This window comes from Pezoporus occidentalis, unplaced genomic scaffold (genome assembly GCF_034315485.1).
Source record: "Pezoporus occidentalis ecotype Australia unplaced genomic scaffold, CSIRO_AGI_Poc_V1 ctg202, whole genome shotgun sequence".
NCBI classification, from domain to species: Eukaryota; Metazoa; Chordata; class Aves; order Psittaciformes; family Psittacidae; genus Pezoporus; species Pezoporus occidentalis.
Window position 1 is genome coordinate 143,004 of NW_026913879.1, and position 20,070 is coordinate 163,073.

At 47.6% G+C, this 20,070-nt stretch overlaps 3 protein-coding genes across 9 annotated transcripts in view; 1 reads left to right on the top strand and 2 right to left on the bottom strand.

The window, feature by feature from the left end:
* Positions 1-20,070, top strand: part of LSM7 (LSM7 homolog, U6 small nuclear RNA and mRNA degradation associated) — a 154,262-nt gene that overhangs the window by 47,001 nt on the left and 87,191 nt on the right. The gene's annotated exons all lie outside the window — the stretch shown is intronic.
* Positions 1-20,070, bottom strand: part of TIMM44 (translocase of inner mitochondrial membrane 44) — a 36,242-nt gene that overhangs the window by 3,743 nt on the left and 12,429 nt on the right. Inside the window, exons 1-9 of one of the 2 annotated variants that reach the window (XM_062618670.1) lie at positions 6,122-6,237; positions 5,112-5,219; positions 4,616-4,786; positions 4,100-4,180; positions 3,062-3,211; positions 2,270-2,409; positions 1,778-1,863; positions 705-797; positions 126-250 (exon numbers count right to left, since the gene is read on the bottom strand). In XM_062618670.1, the coding sequence (XP_062474654.1) occupies positions 126-250; positions 705-797; positions 1,778-1,863; positions 2,270-2,409; positions 3,062-3,211; positions 4,100-4,180; positions 4,616-4,786; positions 5,112-5,219; positions 6,122-6,151 (984 nt within the window). In that variant the 5' untranslated portion in view covers positions 6,152-6,237. Of the gene's footprint in view, positions 1-125; positions 251-704; positions 798-1,777; positions 1,864-2,269; positions 2,410-3,061; positions 3,212-4,099; positions 4,181-4,615; positions 4,787-5,111; positions 5,220-6,121; positions 6,238-20,070 lie in introns of those variants that run through there. The other variant, XM_062618672.1, reaches the window with a different exon arrangement.
* LOC134163631 (heterogeneous nuclear ribonucleoprotein M-like) lies at positions 7,345-19,979 on the bottom strand. 6 transcript variants are annotated; one of them, XM_062618660.1, is made up of 14 exons: positions 19,961-19,979; positions 19,782-19,875; positions 17,184-17,381; positions 16,898-17,051; positions 15,879-15,928; positions 15,205-15,265; positions 13,163-13,264; positions 12,534-12,578; positions 12,096-12,167; positions 11,638-11,736; positions 10,134-10,205; positions 8,919-9,700; positions 8,610-8,661; positions 7,345-7,808 (listed from the first exon to the last, which is right to left on the bottom strand). In XM_062618660.1, exons 2-14 carry the CDS (start codon positions 19,857-19,859, stop codon positions 7,645-7,647), a joined length of 1,929 nt encoding a protein of 642 aa, XP_062474644.1. In that variant the 5' UTR covers positions 19,860-19,875; positions 19,961-19,979; the 3' UTR covers positions 7,345-7,644. The 6 variants fall into 6 exon arrangements, with proteins under 6 accessions (XP_062474644.1, XP_062474643.1, XP_062474647.1 ...); XM_062618659.1 differs by having other exon boundaries at positions 19,758-19,875; XM_062618663.1 differs by lacking the exon at positions 13,163-13,264 and having other exon boundaries at positions 19,758-19,875.

A 20,070-nucleotide genomic window follows, 5' to 3' on the forward strand; every position in this document is an offset into this window, starting at 1 on the left:
TATCAATATCTGATAGCACCATTTGCCCAGTGCTGTTCATTCCCAGAATGGTTTGGGTTGGAAAGGACCTTAAGATCATCCAGTTCCAACCCCCTGCCATGCATCACACTGCAGCCCCTCCTCACCTCCAGGACATTGGGGATTATATCAAACTCGCACTGCTTTAAGAACCGGTCTTTGTCAAAGGATGGATCCACTTTGAGTATCTCTGTTAAAACCTCCGACATTTCTGTCTTCGAGAACAATCCACCTGAAAAACAACTCAGTGAGACCGGTGGCACAACAACTGCCACAGGGAACAAGGAAAAGACGTTTGGGGAGACAACAGAGGGAAGGAGGAGGCACTTGGGACCATCTGCGGTTTAAAGGTAAGCTTCAGCTTTATCCCATGCAAGCACTTGTCACGGCACTGCACGTCTGATCCAGCAGCAGCCTGCCACTACATGATACTGGGTAATGATCCATGCCAAATGCTGTAAAGCTCCAGAATCATGGAATTGTGGTATGGTTTGTGTTGGAAGGGGCCTTAAAGCTCATCCAGTTCCAACCCCTGCCACGGGCAGGGACACCTTCCATAGAGCAGCTTGCTCCAAGCCCCTGTGTCCAACCTGGCCTTAGGAACACGTGGAGGACAACAGCAGTAGCAGGCACCAGAGCAGAGCTGAGGCCAGTGATGCTCTTCCAGAGCAAGGGTGAAACGTTACCTATTAAGTCCGTGACTTTGTCTGTGACGGCTCTGGAAGCTCGAATGAATGCGTTATCACTCTCATCATACTTCATCTTCATCTCAAAGAACCCTGGAAGGAGAGGAGCTGTGAGCAGCAATGTCCTTCCACTGAGAAACAACATGCAGTGGACTGCAGAGCAAACCTGCTGCTTCCCTTCTAAATCACTTCAGTGATTAACAGCTATCCACTCCAAAAGTTTCTTTTCTCCTCATCTTCCTGCACTGTTCTTAACTACCAATAATTGTAATGAGGAGAATGATGCTTTCTCTGACTGCAGCTGCCAGAAACTCTGGGGCTTCTATTCAGATTTCCAGGTAGAAAATACACCAGATTTGCTTACAGCAGTAACAGCCTCCTTACAGCCTTGATTCAGTCTGCTACAAGGGGTAGCAAGATGTGGAACCAACACCAGAAAGTTTAACTGGGGCTGCACGTCAAGAATAGATCACAAAATCACGGCATGATTTGTGTTGGAACCTTAAAGCTCATCCAGTTCCAACACCCTCTACTAGAGCAAGCTGCTCCAAGCCCTGTCCAACCTGGCTTGAACACTGCCAGGGATGGGGCAGCCACAGCTTCTCTGGGCACCCTGTGCCAGGGCCTGGCCCCTCTCACAGGGAAGAACATTCACTAAGTTCAGGGTTTGCATTAAAACCAGGCAGAAGGCAAAGTTCCACAGGTTCCAGAAACCAGCTCACTCAATTCAAGATCTTTCCTCATCCCAAGCGCAAGGTCAGGAAGAAGCAACCTGCCCTCTCCCTGCTGATGTGCATGCATGAGTGCCCTGGCCTCTTCCCAGTGCCAGAGGAAATCTGACTAGAAAACAATGGAAAACAGAAGAGAGTTCAGCTCTTTAAGCAGCTCTGAAAGCAGGATGTGGTACCTGCAGGGAGCAGGGACTGATCAAAACCAACCCCTGACTGAAGAGGGGCCTGAACATAGATGGAGCATCACGTTGAGCCCGGTTGCACAGATGGCACGAGATCCAACCCTGCAAGAATCACAACTGGGAAAGTAAGGTGCTTTTCCGTTGTCTTTGGAACACTTACTATTGAAGACCACGTTGTTGTCCTTGAAATCTTTCCACTGCTGATACCATTTTGAGTCTTTGTGCAGCACCACACCCATGGCCTCCCTAGAAAGGACACACGACAGGGGTGCTTGTGAGCAAGTAACATACAACTGAGTGCGAATAAGGAGAACATCCTGAGGAGTATCAATGCAGCATCACTGAAGCTGACACACCACAGAAACATGGCTTAGCGTGGCGAGGCAGCAGAGGAAGCAAAGGAGCTCAGACTTAGTGCTGCCAAACGTAATTCAACAGCAAGATGTTAGGAAAGAGGACACACAGGCCAGTCAGGAGTTCACATCAGAACCTTGTCCACCCACTTTAGCATTTTATGTGCCCAGTTTTGCTATTGCAAGGTTCAGTATCAGCAGCTTCTGAGGGAAATCTGCTCTTAGACCTACCTGTGCTGCCAGGTCAGGCCTCACCCCACAGCCCTCCTGTATCACCCTAAATGCCACCCCATACTTACTCATTAGCCTCAAATATTCGCTCCTCTTTAATACTCTCTCCTGAGAACTCTGTTCTTTTCCGTAGGCGCTCCGGACGTTTGTAAGGACCGGTCTGTCCTAAGACACTTTCATCTATCTCCTTCTTGACTGTTTCTACTCCCTGAAAGGACAACATCCCCGTTAGGTTCATTTACTGTTTCCCCCCATTCCCCAGAAACTGAAAAGCACTTCTGCTGAAGGAAGAAATAAATACATAAAGAGGCCACAGGTTATTCTCCTCTCCCTTAGTCACCAAATGCTTCTCTGCTGATGTCTACTGGCATGCACACCAGTACCAAGGCCTTCTGCTTAAGAAGTCAACAGTCTAGAACACCAACTGGATGGCTGTATTGGATCTACCTGAAGAAAAGAGTCCCATATAGTAGAATCATAGAATGGTTTGGATTGGAAAGGACCTTAAAGCTCATTCAGCTCCAACTCCCTACCATGGCAGAGACCCCTTCCACTGGAGCAGCTTGCTCCAAGCCCCTGTGTCCAACCTGGCCTTCAACACTGCCAGGGATGGGGCAGCCACAGCTTCTCTGGGCACCCTGTGCCAGCGCCTCAGCACCCTCACAGGGAAGAGCTTCTGCCTAAGATCTAACCTGAACATGCCCTGTTTCAGTTTAAACCCATCACCCCTTGTCCCATCGCTACAGACCCTGATGACGAGTCCCCTCCAGCATCCTTGTAGCCCCCTTCAGATACCAGAAGGCTGCTCTGAGGTCACCACGCAGCTCTGGACACAGTCAAACCTTACAGCTGACAGGTACCTGAGAAATAGCTTTGAAGGCTGCTGTCCTGCCCAATTTCTCCCCTCCTTTTGTCACTGACTCTGCAGACTGCTTTGCTGTTTTTGCTGCTCCTTCCACACCTTCCTTTATCTTCCGGCCAATATCACTCCTACTGACTTCATCCAAACTCTGCAAGAAAACACAACATGAAAGAAAAGCTGAGGTCAGGTGAAACTGCTGGAAACTGATACTGAGTAACTCCTCTTTGGCATGAGGAGGTCTTTAGCATTCACACAGGACGAAACTAACCCAACCTAAGGTGAGCACACAGCTACATGTCACAGGGGAGACTGGCTGGGACACTATGGCTTGGCACTGCAGCATTGTCCAACACCTCTTTGCAGAACAGACTGGGCTGCTCATGGGACCACACACATCTGTAATAGCTGCTACCCAGAGGTTTTAACTCTTTTTTCCCTTGATATCAGCAAGAAGGACCGATGATGCCAGCATTTAGATAGCCAAGCCCTCCCCCTTGAAACAATCTGCTTCTTCAGAGCAGGTACAGGAGCAGTGGAGATGGCTCTCTGCTATGCAACTCTTGCTGCACAATCAGGAAACACTCTTCTCAATCCCACACCTTCATACCCATCACTTCAGCTGTTTTTAGAGAGCCAGGACCTTGTATGCAAGACGTTAAAAGGACTCTGCCAGCAGCTGGTCGCCCTTTTGTTCTGCACTGGCACACATCAGATCCTCAGGGATCCTGGAACTGTCACCAGCAACAGGCAACCAACCCTGGATGGCTCACAAGCCACAGCTTCAGAGGAAGAGAAATGACAGGGTGCCAGTACCAAATGGTTTTCCCTGGTTATCAACGGCATTTGGCTGATGAAGATGCTCACAGCACCTTCAACAGCACTGAAAAGATACCAGTTATGTCCCCCTCAGCAAAGAGCTTTATGTCCAGCTCGTAACTACACGCAGCTAAGCCACACCAAAGCACATTTACACAGATGGAGAGTGAAGGAGCAGAGCAGAACGTGGGGACCGGCTTCTTCCACAGCTGCCTTTTACCTCTTTCACTGTCCCAGTTATTTCTCCAAGTTTCTTTTTAATCACTTCTGAGGTCTTCACTGTTTCAGATTCAATGGTTTTCTGTGGGGGGAAAAAAAAACATGCTGCAGGTAACTGAGAAGGGAAAACACTCAAGCCCAGTTTAGCACACAGCACAGCCCCTTAATGCTGCCACTGAGAGCAAAAGGGCTCCACCATAGGGAGCATCCTCCTTGAGGAACTACCATCAGAGGGGCATTTATGCAACTTGTGCTGTTTATAGCTCTTCAAAGACTGCAAAATAAGGGTTTAAATTCTAATGCCTTGTTCTTTCATCTGCTCATTATTTGGGAAGTCCAGTGAAGGGGCTGCTGGAAAGATTTTCCACTCAATGCCAGTATTTCCAGCCAAGCAGAACTTCCCATGAGAACAGACATGCTGAATTCAGGTCATCTGCACAAAGATTCAAATCTACATTCACAATGGTAACAGCTCAGTGAGTGGGCAATGAAAGCACCAAAGGGATTCCTGACTTACATATTTCCTCCTCGCTTCTCGAAGAGCATCAGATTCTTCCAGCTTTTTAGCTTCATCTCGGAATTTCTTAATGCTTTCTTTCATCTCCTTGTTTTTCGCTAATTCCTGTTTGATGTTCTCCACAAAGCCTGATATAAAACCCTTTCTTCCTCCCGAAGAGTAACATCTAGACTAAAGAAAAGCATTCCATGTTGTAGGATCCAACAAGACATTAAATCAGACAGGAGTCAAAGCCAGTAGGTAGATTTACTTAAGCCAAGCACTGAGTCACTTCTAACAGAGTAAATGTTGTGGGGAATACAAAGCCACCTTGAAAAAGCAGCAGCTTAACTTCAAAAGAGCCAATGTCCAACACTTGATCAAATACATCTTAACAAGTAGAAACTTTCCACCTACAGCTGGTGCTTCTCAGAGATCCATCCCGATCGAGCAGATCAGTGCTCTGATGAGAAAGCACTTTTGACCTGAAATAAGAAGAAGTCGGCTGTTAACCAACCTGATGGGTCTCTAAACCAGGCGGGCTCATGCCATACACTGTACCCCTGGGGACTGCAGGAACTGGGTATCTTCTGGATATCAGCCACATGCCGTTGACGAGACATTTCTGCAACAAAAAGGTAAGGTTTGGTGTACAATACAAGAGGACAGAAACCCAGAAGAGCCCAAAAAGAAAAGAAAGAACACCGCAAACAGACAGCATTGAGTGTGCTTCTGGGAAAACATCCCAAGTGCTGCCAAGAAACACTGGAGGCTGATTGTAAAATCACAGCATCCCAGCCTGGGTTGGGTTAGGAGGGACCCTAAAGCTCCTCCAGCTCCAACCCCTGCCAGAGCAGGGACCCCTTCCACCGGAGCAGCTTGCTCCAAGCCCGTGTCCTGCCCCTGAGCACTGCCAGGAATGGGGCAGCCACAGCTCCCCTGGACACCCTGTGCCAGCGCCTCAGCACCCTCACAGGGCAGAGCTTCTGCCTCAGAGCTCCTCTCAGTCTCCCCTGCTGAAGTTTAAACTTTGGGCAGAAAACACCAACCACCTGCACTGCCCATGGCACCACACAGCGGGTTTTAAAGCCGCAACCTCTGCATTCACCTCAACACCGGGGCCACACTTGTGTACATTCAAGCTTGGCAAGAGCCCGGTAGAGCCGGGCTGCAGCGGCCTGGGCTCGCCCTGCGCTGAACGGCGACAGAGGAGCCACGGCCCGGTTCCACCCGCGCCGCAGCCCTCACAGAGCCCCGGGCAGGGCCCGAGAAGCAGCTCCGGGGCGGGAAGGGAGCCGGTAACCGGTAACCGGTACCCGCACCTCGGCACCGGCCGCGCCGAGCACTCCCCGCGCGGCCCAGCGCGCTCAGCCCCGCGCTCCCCCTCACGGCATCCCCGGCTCGGTACCGCGGCCCAGCGCTGCCTCCCGCCGCCCCTCGGCCATCAGCGGAGCCGGACCGAGCCCCCGGCGGAGGCGGTCCCGGTCGCGGTCCCGGTCGCGGTCCCGGTCCCGGCCCTGCTCTCACCCGACAGCCGCCGGCCGCCGCCGCCGCCATCTTCCAGCGCAGCGTGTGACCTTCGGGCGGCGCCGCGCAGTGACGTCATGGAGCGCGCTGCCCACGTGCACCGGGGCCGGAGGCGCGGAGGGCCCGGCGGTGCCGGCGGTGCCCTACGGAGCGGTCCCGGGGGTTCCCCCTGGCCCGGGTCCGGGTCCCGCAGCGCTGAGTGCGGGGCTGGCGGGCCCGGGGGAAGGACGTGGGGCTGCGGGAGCGAGGCCAGAGGAGGCCACGGAGATGCTGCGAGGGCTGGAGCAGCTCTGCTCTGGAGCCAGGCTGAGAGAGCTGGGCTGGGGCAGCCTGGAGAAGAGAAGGCTCCTGAAGGGGAGACCTGAGAGCAGCTCCAGTGCCTGAAGGGGCTGCAGGAAACCTGGAGAGGGGCTTTGGACAAGGGATGTAGGGACAGGCCAAGGGGAATGGCTTGAACCTGCCAGAGGGGAGACTGAGATGAGCTCTTAGGCAGAAGCTCTTCCCTGGGAGGGTGCTGAGGCGCTGGCACAGGGTGCCCAGAGAAGCTGTGGCCGCCCCATCCCTGGCAGTGCTCAAGGCCGGGTTGGACACAGAGGCTTGGAGTAAACTGCTCCAGTGGAAGGGGTCCCTGCCCGTGGCAGGGGTTGGAGCTGGATGAGCTTTAAGGTCACTTCCACCCCACACCACGGTTCTATAAATCCTGTCTCGGGTATAAAGCTTCATCACTCCTGGCACAAGAACTCCCTCTCAGAAAGACCCACTTTTATTATTTGTATTGTTAAAAACATGTTTGTTGCAGGTGGTGAAATATTCCACCTTCTGCCTTTCCCCTGCTGCACCTCACCCTGCCTGGGACCTGGAAACCTCCACTATAAGGAGCTCTTTTAAATCCCTTTTCAGTTCAGGCCTTCAGAATGGCACTGACACACCTGAAGGTAGAGGATATGTATTTATTGTTCCTTTTGCTTTGAAATGAGCAGTGCCACTGGAGCAAAATGAAAGTACCAGCCTTGCACCAAGAGTGGGTATTGCTTAGGTCTGAACACAGGACAGGGAGGTCCCCTGCACACCAAAGCCATCCAAACCCCAACACCAATGTGCATCATGTTAAAGACGCAATGGCGAGGAACAGTCTTTCTTGACACTTCACAGGACACAAGTTCTAGTTTACTGAAGTTACAGAGAGCTTTGCAAGCAGAGGAGGTGCTGCCAGGACCAGATGCTGCGTCTGAAATCTTGAGTTTCATTTATTATCAAAGTCATTACTGTTTACATCTGTAATGTCAACGAGATGCCACAACTACAAAAAAAGATTGTGCACGTTGCAGTTCCAATGCAAAAACCCAGTAAAATGGAAATCCATTCGTTAAAAAAGTAATTAAAATTACTCCAAGAAAGCAACTGAATCTTTTCTTTTTTAAACACCTTTACATCCAGTCAAATTAAAATGGTTAACAAGGAAAAAAAAAAAAAAAGTACAAATTCCAAAAGTGTGGAAGCAGTGTTAAAAAGGCAATTCCTGCTTAAGCATTCCTGTCGATTCGCACGTCAATCTCCCTGCCCCGGAGCTGGATTCCGTTCATCATGCGGCAGGCGCGCTCGGCCACCTCCGGGGACTCAAACCTCACCACCCCACAGCCTTTGGACTTCCCATTCTCCATCTTGATGTCAGCGTACAGCACGTGGCCTGGGGAGGAGAACAGAAGGGGTTTGTTGAACCTTCTCTACCTTTAAGCGTGCCCAGTGGTCGATTCTGGTGTCTGAAGGAGGCTACGGGGATGCTGGAGGGGACTCGTCATCAGGGGCTGGAGCAATAGGACAAGGGGTGATGGGGTCAAACTGAACAGGGGAAGTTCACGTTAGATCTTAGGCAGAAGCTCTTCCCTGTGAGGGTGCTGAGGCGCTGGCACAGGGTGCCCAGAGAAGCTGTGGCTGCCCCATCCCTGGCAGTGTTCAAGGCCAGGTTGGACACAGGGGCTTGGAGCAAGCTGCTCTAGGGGAAGGGGTCCCTGCAAGTGGTAGGGGGTTGGGACTGGATGAGCTTTAAGGTCCCTTCCACCCAAAGCAGTCTAGGATTTCATGAGTCTATGGTTTAGAACTTCAGGCTGCAGGACAGCTTTCCCAAACTGCTGTTTTAAAGGAGCATGCTTGGTTTAAGAGATGAATTAATTCAAAGTGTTTCTCTTGATTCTCACTCCAGCAGCAGCAGGTGAATGGAGCACCCACAAAGAGGCTGTCTGCATGATAAACAAGCCCAAGATGGAGAAGGGCACCAATACTTAGAGAAAGGAGGGTGTTAATGGATCATCAATTGCTTCCCAACACTCAGAACAGACATCCTCACATGGCTTGACAAATGTTAAGATGTAGCATTTCAGTAAGTCTGAGTGAAACTTCAGTTCAAGATACTGGTGTTGGGGACACAGAGAGCCAGGAACTGCTGTTTAATTCCTATTCCAGAGTGACAACCAGCAATAAAATAACTTACCACATTCATTAAATTTATCTTTCAGCATTTTCCATGTAAAATCAAAAGGCAGCTGTGAAAAGAGAAGAACAGACCATTACTGAGGAGCTCCTGAACAGCTTGCAGGCACTGCCAGCTCTTCAGAACACGTTTTCCATCCCGGGACTTAGCTCTGGTCCCATTAAGGAAATGGCTTCAGCTCACAACAGCTTGAACTGCCCCTCTGGCTGCAGTCAGTACTGGATGTTGTGACTGGAGCACAGAGATGCACGTGTCAGTACTGATCAATTGCACGATGAGTGAAGGACAGGTAGGAAAGGGGCTACTCACGTTTCTCACAAATATCTGACACGCTTTCCTGGCCACCCCAGGTGCAGGTCCTCCAGTTCCTCCAAGGGAGCCTGCAAAGTTGCCTGCAAAGTTTCCACGTTCCATGTCCATTGTTCTCTCAAAATTGCTTCCCATGGGCAGTCCCATTCGCTCTATGCCTGCTCCCATGCCCTGCCCCATCGCAGGGCCCATCCTCTCCATATTAGTGGCTCCAATGCGCTCCAAGCCCATCCTCTCCATGCCAGCAGCTCCCATACGATCTATTCCTATTCTTTCCATAGGAGCAGCACCTATGCGATCCAAACCGGCTGGCATCCTCTCTATCACCTGACCCATTCCAGTTCCCATTCCAGCAGGGACCATACGCTCGATGCCTATACCCATTCTATCCATGCCAGAGCCCATCCGTTCTACGCCTGATCCCATTCTGTCCATAGCGGTGCCAACGCGGTCGATGCCAGCCCCCATCCTCTCGATGCCAAAGCCTATGCCAGAGCCCATCCGTTCCATGCCAGATCCCATCCTCTCAATAGCTGGGCCCATCCTCTCGATGTTAGGAGCAATGTGATCTATGCCTAGAGGGGCCATTCGGTCAATTCCTGACCCCATCCTCTCCACGTTGGAGCCCATGCGATCTAAAACAAGCCCCATCCTGTCCATTTCTGAGCCTACTCTCTCCATCCCATGCCCCATCCCGGAAGGGATTCTTTCTATTCCTGCGCCCATACGATCAATGCCAGGTGCCATCCTCTCAATCCCAGGAATGCTGGCATTTCCACCACCTGGAACACAACACACAGGTTATCAGTAATCACACAGTGACAAACCATAACCCTAATGCATGCTGAGACAACTGAAATGCTTTAAGCTTCCTCATGACCCTAAAGCAACTGCCCACGACATGCTCTGCTGCTGCAGGATGTGAAGCAAAGGATGGTAAGAAGAGTTCTGTTGTTGATTACACACACCCCATAGTGACTACAACCTGTTCAAGGTCAGGTTGGATGGGGCTTGGAGGAGCCTGGTCTAGCAGAAGGTGTTGGAAGGGGGTTGGAACTGGATGATATTAAGGTCCCTTCCAACCCAAACCATTCCATGATTCTATGATCTTGTCCCAACTATAGTTTGGACAGAGGAGCTTGAGGAGCTTAACTTGGGTACACACAAAGAAAGCCTTCCCCCCCAAAAAAGAGAATTCTGAAGGCATTTGCAAACCTGGGAGAAGATCAGGTGGCAAAAGCTGTGTTTTAAATATACTCTTAGCTGGTAGCTGTCCTGTGCAGCACACTGCAGAATACACAGCAATAGTGAGTAGTAGCTCAAATTACAGTTCAAATAGAGACTGCTTGGAAGAGGAGTGAAGCCACATCCTCCTCGCCATACAGCTCAAAGATTACTTCAGCCAAGCCAGGGAGAGACTTCTACAAGCAAACCTTCCCCAACCCTGAGAGCCCTCCTATCACTAGACCTCCGAGAGATAGAAAGCCATTCCCTCACTAGACCCACAGCACAATAACTATTACAGCTACAAAGCATGCTTGGCCTTTTCATGTGCAAAGGAACACCAAAAGGCTGCCTGGGCCCACTGGGTTCCTGCATCTGCCATATAAAATCCCTTGACTGAGTTTTCCTGCCTCTGCTGCAGAGCCTTTGCTGTGATTCCTCCACTAAAGGATCACTCCTCTATGGTCTAGACCATTTTGCTGTTGTATGAAGGCTTTGAGCTTATCTAGCAAAAGAAGTTTAGCACTGCAGCACTGTAAGAAGAAAATCATGGAGTTTGAGTTCTGCTTGATGGGGAAAAAGCCTTGTAGAAAGTGTGTACTTCAGTTACCTACATATATTTAGTGAAGAGGAACAAGATACGTAACTCTGAATTGACCTTATGCTCAAGGAAACCAAAGTGTGCCCATTTACAAGCAGCACTTGGGCCAATTTTAGAGTCATCTGAGTTGTATCAGAAACTCAGTTTCTTTACAACTGAATTTCAAGTTAACAGAGCACAGCAGTGAGAGCATCACCTGAGCTGTGTGTACACACGGGACAGACCCTCACATAAGACATGAAAAACGTTCATGTTCTGAATCTTCCCACAAAGCACCATCAATCCCTTTTCCCATCTCAAAGCTGCTGCAGAGCAGCACTCTGCTGTTCCTGCTCACTTCAAATACCATTTTACACATTCCCTACATTGACAGTCTTCCTTTTCCCACTGGGATTTAAAAGGCAAGACAGAAGAACACTAATTTTAGTGCTGCATATGAGCGTATTCTCTTCAATCGGCTGACAGGTCTGATGGGCTTCCCAAAATGTCTGGGAAGAAGGGAAGGAAATTAAGGTTTTGCTGTAATATCCTTCCTACTACCTAGGCCTCAGGTTCTGTTCTAGTGACACGACTGGGTCACAGATTACTCAGAACCTTCCTCTTTGCCATGCATGTGTACAGGAGTTTAGCATGAAGCTTCAAGACATGAGACAGTGTGTCAAGGCTGCCCAAAGGTTTCCTGTCACTTCTGACATTCCATTCACAGCACCACAGATGGATCTAGGGGATCCACCTGCCTCCTGTACAGCTCTCAGGGGGTTGATCAAAACCAGACTATCACAGCAAAGGTATATAAAATATAGGCTGGTTTGTTGTAACAACACATGCCCAATTGGTACATACAGTTTGGGTAGGAGAAGCAGGCAGTGGAAGGGTATAGCTCAGTGTACTCACCTATTCCTCTCTCCAAGGTATCTCCAAAACTACGAGACATTCCCATTTCATTTCTTCCAAATTCTCTTTCGAATCCTCCACCCATGGCACGATCCATGTCTGCAAAGACCAAGTTTGAGATGTCCTACATGGCTCCCAAGAGAATGTTTTAATGTGGTATCAGTTTTAAAGATTAAGATCAAGGCAAGGTTGCTCTTATGTTCTCCTGAGCATTTTACCATGGCTTCTTGAGATGCAAAACCCAACCCAACACAGGACTCATCTCTGCATGGACAAATACATTTGAGGTGGCCACTTTGCTCTGGAGCCACCTTTCTGGTGCACAGAGAGAGTGGTTTCTCTCTTCTTAAACTAGTCCTTAAAGACAACCCCAGTGATTCACTCGTGGCCTCTGAGCTGCAAAAAAAGCTTTCAGGAACACAGCTTAAGAGTCGGATACAACAACCCCCAATGCCTACCGCTCATTCTGCCCATGTTCATTCCAGCTGGGAAGCGGCCAATGTTCTCAATGCCGAAGGGACCTTCCATTCCTGAAAGAGAACATTTTTCAGGGATTTTTTAGCAATACATTTCAACTTAACTCCACGCTTTCCCCACCAGCTGCTTTCACAGAACATTCCCACGGGCACCAAGACAACTCGGTACCACAGACTCACAAACCCCAAAGTTTGGTCAGACTTTGGTCCCAGCACACATGACAAACACTGGTTGTGTTTTAGGTGAGGTATGAACCCAGCCCCATACACCTACAGCAGCTTTAGTCCTCCTCAAAAAGGGACAAGTTACTGCTAAATCAGTGATGATCTCAAAGAACACAAATGCTGCCAGATACATGGCTACATTAACATGACTTGCAGAAAGTCCAAGCTAGAGACATACCAAAAAACACAGCTTACCTCCCATTTTATTCATTCCAAAGCCCATGCCTTCCATTCCCATTCCTCAAAATAAAAGAGAAAACTTTATATAGCAGATGTAATTCCACAACACTTAGCCATTAGCAGAAAACAAAGACCATACAACATGTCCACAGCTTACATGGGATAACTCTGAGGAGATTGCAACATTCCTTCTCAGAAAACAAAGCAGCAAAGGGGGAAAAAAAAACCCATAGGCATTTATCAATTGAAAGCTGAATGTGTGCTACTTTTTAGGTGGCTCTTTCAAAACTTGTGCTATTGAAACAGATCCTCAACAAAAGATTTGCAAGCCCACTAATCGGTGTTAAAAGTGAGAGATGGTTTTCAAAGTTTCCTGTATGATTTGCAGTGTCTGCTGCTCATGCTCAAGAGTCAGAAAATGAGAGCTGTGCCTTGACCACAGTGAAAAAAAAAAAAAAAAAAAATGGAGCAGTTGGTTAAATTCAGGTTTTCATTATCAAGCTCATGACTTAGCCCAACAGAAACTCATTTGGCTTTAACACTCCTAATACACTTGGACTTTTTGTGTAGGCAGAACAAAGCTAGCTACCTTCTACACAGCTTAAAGCTCTCATGAAACAAAAGCATAGGAGTAATCTTCTTACCTCCAGGTCCCATGTTGCCCATTCCCATGCCTTTGTTTAAATGATTTGCATCAATAGGTTGACCTCCAGGTCCTAATCCCATGCCAATACCACCAAGACCATCTGAAGGAAATATTCAGATATCAAAAAAGCCTTCTTTCCATAGTTTGACAAAACAGCAAGTTTTATTCTTAAGTAATTGACTTCCATTCTCCAAAAAGCTTGCTGTGTTCCCACTTTGGGGCATGTACTTAAAGCATGAAAGTGTAGAGTAAATCAGAGTAGATGTGTCTTGAAATAGACTAAAAACTAGCTCAATTTTTCCTCATCATCCATTTGCCACCTTATTGCTGAGAAAACTTGCTTGGTTGGTTGGGTTTAGGCTGACTCCTGAAAAATAACTGGCTAGAACACTGCTTGTTTTGTGCAACTCCTCGATCTAAGGAGAAAAGAGTGGGCAATTTAGGATAAAGATCTTCTAACCTTTGCACAATGTTACCCTTGGCTGACAATTGGTTTATTTCCACCTTTGCCAAGGTTCTTTCCTTATAGAATTTAACCACAAAGTTCAACCTATGGTTCTGACAGCCACCTATGGAATTCAGAGCACACAGCCAGCCTCTTCTCTGAGCAAACAAAGCATATCATTCCCAGGCAGGATTTGGAATCTTCCTGTACCCCATTGAATTAAGGATTCCCCAGTCCAAAAAGCAAGAAAACAAAAAGCCCTCAGATTTTCCTTCATCAGGAAGGAATAGTTCTCTGCTTGCATTTGCAGCAAACAACACCTTAATGGCACCCTCTGCCTATAAGAAGAGGACTTCCTCATTTCCAGCTCAGCATAATAAATACAGGACGTGTTGACTCTTGTTTTAAACCCAACACAAGATACCCCTTCCCCACCCCAAGAAAGGCCAAGAAACAGTTTTCCACTGGCATTTGTTGAGTTTTATAGAAAGAGAAAGAAACTGAAACCCAGGGACTTGCTCTTGAAGAAGAGGTGTATCATTAGAGAGAGTCAAGGCAGCAGTAACCCCACAAACAACACTGCTGCTGAACAAGGCTTTGACAGAGACACAGGAAACTAATTCAGGGATGGGTTGGTTGATGATCACTACAGTTGTGTGAGCAGCACACCATAGGTTTGGTTCCCATCCTGAAGGAAACAGCAACCAGTTGGATGAACAGGATGACATTAACATCCCACTTCACGTTTCTGCTGTATTTAAGTATGTGAAGCCTGTGCTCTCCTGCCTCTAACTCTTCCCTTCCAACCCAGACTCTTCCTGTTCAATACTTTCAGGATCTCATCACAGCAGGGTTGAAGTTGGAGGAGACCTCTGGAGGTCTTCTACTCCAAGCCCACCAGCTCAAACAAGGCCACCTACAGCTGGTTGCCCAGGACCACCTCCAGAAAGATCTTGAGTACCTCCAAGGACAGAGACTCCACAGGCTCTCTGGGCAAGCCATGGCTCCAGTACTCAGTCACCCCCACAGAAATGGTTCTTTATATTCAGCTGGAGTCTCCTGTGTTTCAGTTACTGCCTCTTGCCCTGTCACTGGGCACCACTGACAAGGGTCTGGCTCCCTCTTCCTTACACCCTCCTTCAGGTATCTATATAGACTGATAAGATCCCCTTTAGAAGTGTGAAGGCCTGGAAGATTCTCAGGTCCTCAATTCAGCCCTTTCAGCTGAAGAACACCAGATATGAAGAATACCACCCCATAAAAGGAGGCACACCTTTCCCTACTGACTAATTACTTTGCCATTAAACCCCACTATTAACAGTGGTTTTACAAGGCATGGGGGTCTCTGAATTGCAACTGAGACATTTGGAAGCCTTAAGCATCCTGTTTAAGACAAGCTTCTAGCTATGAGCTGAAAGGAGTATCCAAAACGACAAGGCTGAGCAGCTCATTTCCCCCTTTGATACTAGTCAGACCATTTGGATCCCAGCTTTCCAAAGTCTGAACCAGAGTCTTAATGGGGCTGGCATCAGGCCCCAGTTGCTTAACAGCAAAATAAAACTAGTAATATGTTCAGTCATGGAGGAGAGACTTACGAGGGAGTTGCTGGGGTCGCTCTGGAGGGAAGAAGTCTCCCTTGGGAAAGGCTCGTTCATCCTGAAGACAATTCAACACATGGAAGTTTGCAAGAAAAGGAAGAAATTAGTTCATGCCCTCTCCCCTTCTTCTTTTAAATTAAAACACAGCAACCTCAAGGTAAAGCAGTCTTCATTCTATTTATGATTGTCCTTCAGCAAAATAAGCAGAATTAACCCTCCCTGATGGTGTTGACATCACTAGGAATTAAGCAAGTCAGAGTCTTGAAATGGTCTGGCTTGGAAAGGAACTTCAAGCTCATCCAGTTCCAACCCCCTGCCATGGGCAGGAACACTTTCCACTAGAGCAGCCTGCTCCAAGCCCCATCCAGCCTGGCCTTGAACACTGCCAGGATGGGGCAGCCACAGATTCTCTGGGCATCCTGTGCCACCACCTCAGCACCCTCGCAGGGAAGAATTTTTTCCTTCTATCTATCCTGAATCTCCTCTCAGTTTGAACCCATTGCCCCTTGTCCTACCAGTACAGTCCCTGATGAAGAGCCCCTCTTTGGCATCCAAAGTCACACACACGTGTCCCACCACAATAATTCAACCCAACCTTGAAACCGTTCATTGCCCAAAACCAGGAGCACATTTACCACTTCAGAAAGCAGGAAGAGTTTGAATGTACTCACCATTTTTACGTGCATCGGTCTGTCAAACAGCAGCTGCCCGTTAAACATTGCTGCAGTTTCATTAAGGATCATTACTCAAGACCTAGGACCAAAGTCTTAAAGCTTTAAGCACTGTCTGATGCAGAGAGCAAAAACCCAGTCAAACCATCACCTCTCTAGGCCACTTCTTCAGCTATCAGTCACACATTATCAAATATCCTTCTGTTTGTTCTAGAACAAAAAAAGCTTTGAAACCCAGATAACTGAATAGTCAAAGAATGGCTTTTTCAAATTAAAATGGGAGGTAAGAGAAAACACCCTTCTGCTTAAGTTCATCAAGAGATCACTCAAAATATGACTCCAAACCAGCCTAGGTGTTCACATATCAGTAACTTTAGCCATGTAAAACAGGAGAAAATAGGCAAAAGTTCAATGTTTCCAACTCAACCAATAGCCAGATTTGGACGTAAGCCACAGTAATGAATCACATGAAATTGTCTAAGTCTCACTCCCACAACACTTCCCTTATAATGTGCACATGCAGAATGGAATGAACATTTAAACAGCACCTTAGGGAGGGAAAAGAGGGAAATATTTTCTTCCTTTCCATAGCACAGCTCATGCACACAGCAGTATGGTTTGGGATTTGTGGATTGCTATGTAACACACCAGTCAAACCATCTTACACAGCAAGTGGATTTGGTGTTTCTTTGTCTCCACCATAGGAATTGAAGACAAATCCTTTCTCAGCAGCTGCATTTTAGTACTAGCTACAACCTAGAGTGAGAAATTGACTATTTGGGCTAGATATACATATATTCAGGTACGAAAGAGAATCAGCTTTGTTAATGATTCAGAGCCTATAACAATTCTTTCAAGATGGACCTTCCTGTTTTCCAGTTTTCATTTTCCATCCAGTGCAATGGGTTGGCTGTGTCAAGGCAACATCCTCACTTATAATACCACAGTTGAGATTTCCATCCTGCTTTGTTTGCTAAGTTATTTGCCTACTGTTTACCACCATTACTCTTCAAGGATACATATAGCTTGAACAGCCTCTATGGCTTGCTCGAAAGTGACAGTGCCGATGCCACGACTTTTGCCATCTTTATCTTCAAGTATGTCTGCCCGAACCACAACTCCAGCCATGCTGAACACCTCCTTCAGTTTCTTCCAACCAACCTTGTAATCCAACTGGAAGACAAGAAATATTGGGAATAGGAGAAAGATTTCCATCAACACCCAGTTTTAATGCTCCTTTGTTTCCTTTCCTGCTACGAGGCAGCTTCAGAAACAAAGTCTTCACAGAGTTTACACAGCACTTACATTTGCAACGAAGACAGTGCTCCCAAGTCTTCCTGCCTGTAAAGCATGGATGATCTCATTGGGTATGTTGGGGTTGTTGAGGATACTGGGAGGGATACTGATCATGCCGGGGCCACCTGGGCCTGGACCAACCCCCATTCCACTGGCTGCTGCCATGACCTTCTGCATCGCTCTCCTGGCGTGCTCCCCATCAGGGTCCTGCAGATATAGAAACAACACACTCTGTTCCCTCTGTACTGCACTAAGTGCCTGGGTACTTACTGGCATGACTAAGACATGCAAAAGATGGGGTACCCTTTACCCAGGGCTTCCTGTTCTCTACAGACACCCCCAGCCAACCACTTCAGCCATTACTGCCACTCCCACACCCCCCTCCCAGTTTATTTTCTCCTAACCAGCATGCCAGCAGCCTTCAAGTTATCCCTGCTCTTCCCCGGAGCCTGAAAGAGATTGTTCTATCATTCAAGACCAGCAATAAGCCTCAGTTACATCTGCTCCAAAGACGACAAACCCAGAATGGCACTGGAGAGGCTTCAGAAGACAAATGCCAACTAACTCAACAACTCATTGACCTTGCACCTGGACTTCTTGACAAGCCAGGATAGTGTCGACACCAAGAATATTGGTTTGGGCAACACTTTCCCCATCCCCACTGGCTTTCTAACCCCAAAACAACTTTTAATGCATCCCCCCATTACTCCATAATTTCATTATTTCAGGACACGCTGGAGAACAAGAAGCAAAGGATGAAGAATTCAAGGAAGGAAATAAGACTCATTTTTGTCACTTTATACTCATGACTGTAAGCGCCTTCACAATAAAAGGTGAACCTGTTGCTTAGGTTGGAAACATCACACTCTATTCAGTAAGCAAAATGCACCGACTGCTGGAAGAAGGCAAAATATCAAATAGAATCAGTCAGAAATACAGATTCTTCTTCTTGAGTTAATTTGAGTCTTGATCTGAATTTGAAGACTAAACAACAGCACGTTTTGAGACAGGAGCAAGGATAACTTCCACAGGAGTGTTTCAGCTACAGGGAATCACAGCAGTGTGAGACGGAGAACATATTAAAGTGAATCAAGTCACTTCTCAAGTTTCATTTCCTATTTCATTGTTAAAATAGGGTATCACTTTGTCATGGTTTAAGCGCAGCCGGTAACTCGGAACCACGCAGCCGCTCGCTCACTCCTCCCACTTCTTCCTCCCCCAGCTCCCGGAGGGATGAAGAAGAGAATCAAGAGAACGTAACTCCCACAGGCTGACATAAGAGCAGTCCAGTAACCAAGGTATAACACAAAAATCACTACTGCTGCCACCATTAACAATAACGATAAGGGAAATAAGGGGAGAGAATACAACCGCTCACCACCTGCCGACCGATACCCAACCAGACCTGAGCAGCGATCTAGCCCTTCCAGATAACTGCCCCCAGTTTATATAGTGGGCATGACGTGCTGTGGTACGGAATACCCCTCGGGCTAGTTTGGGTCAGGTGTCCTGTCCCTGCTTCCTCCCGGCTCCCCCTCCTCCCTGGCAGAGCACGAGACTCAGAAAGTCCTTGGTCGGAATAAACATTACTGAGCAACAACTAAAAACACCGGTGTTATCAGCGTTGTTCCCAGGCTGAAAGTCAAAAACACAGCACTGCACCAGCTACTAAGGAGGAGAAAAGTGACTACTAATACAGAACAGGAGGTGGCTTATTCCAGAAGCAGGCTGCTGCTCCCAACTTAGGAAACCTGAGAGATCTGAGAAGTGCTGCCACTTGTCCCATCCTTGCTCCCAAGTGCTGCTCAGACTATAGCAAGAAGCAGGGTACCAGTGGAAGACCTCCTGCACCCAGCTCTCTGTGTTACACTTGTGTAGATGTCTTTCACCCCACCGTTAAACGGGCAGGGCACAACAGAACGTGGAGTCTGCTTAGCCAAGAGCATAGCTCACATACCCCAAGGCCATGTCAAAGCCAACTGAAGTAAATCATTTTTATTGTTGTTTAGTTGAACCTTCAATGCAGCTCCAAGTTCCAACCTGCTGGAATAAACCTTTAAACTTCTCAATGGTCAAGTATTAACTCATAGCTCAGCTGAGCATGTCGTACTGGTTGACAGTGGTGCAGCTGAGCATGTCATAGTAGCTGACAACAGCAAAGCCATTAAAATGGAAATAAATTTTGGAAGGATTTCAGAAATCAGCCTGTTCTATGGATTTGTGTGTAGAATACATTCGTTAGGATGCAGAATTAAAAGGGAAAGCAGTCAAGAACAAACAATATTTATGCATATTTCTCCTTGAAAACACTAAACAAGAAAGCAGACCTGCAGTTAAAGCCAAACTCTTGCTCTGTCCAAGCTGTGCCCCCATCAGCACCTACTCTTAAAAAAAAAAAAAAAAAAATCAAGCTTAGTCTTGATCATCATGTCCAAACTCAACCTCAGCAGTATGTGCCAATGGTAACAAGTGGCTCACTGTGCATTTTCAATCTTATTTGATAAGAATAACTGACAAAAGTTAGGACTTATCTACAATGCCATAAATCCAAGAACTACCCCTTCACCTTCAAATTCAACATACTGAAAGAACAGATGCACGTCTTACTTCTTTCACTTTCAATGGTCTTCCACCAAGACTATGCTTGTTCAAAACCTCCGCAGCCTTTTTCATGCTTTCTTCCATCTTGAACTCAACAACACTGTGGGGATACAAGACAGCTAAGAACATTGCTGATCTCTGCAGAGTTTCCTCATTTCTTGCTATAAACTCAGAAGTGAACTTACGCGCATCCCTGATGAGGCGATTTCGCAGGCGATTTCACAGGGAGGAGGGAAGAAAGAAGAAATCAAGTCAGTAAAAGCACAACATACACAACTCATTTACTTTGCTTTAA

What these genes read in the sequence shown, in the direction of transcription:
- LOC134163631 (XM_062618659.1), bottom strand. Translation starts at nt 19,859, where the DNA reads ATGGAAGAAAGCATGAAAAAGGCTGCGGAGGTTTTGAACAAGCATAGT. An exon ending in GACGTGCATCTGTTCTTTCA is followed by an intron (nt 17,382 to 19,757) that starts GTATGTTGAATT and finishes CTATATCTGCAG; the next exon opens with GACCCTGATGGGGAGCACGC. An exon ending in GCGACCCCAGCAACTCCCTC is followed by an intron (nt 13,265 to 15,204) that starts GTAAGTCTCTCC and finishes TATTTCCTTCAG; the next exon opens with ATGGTCTTGGTGGTATTGGC.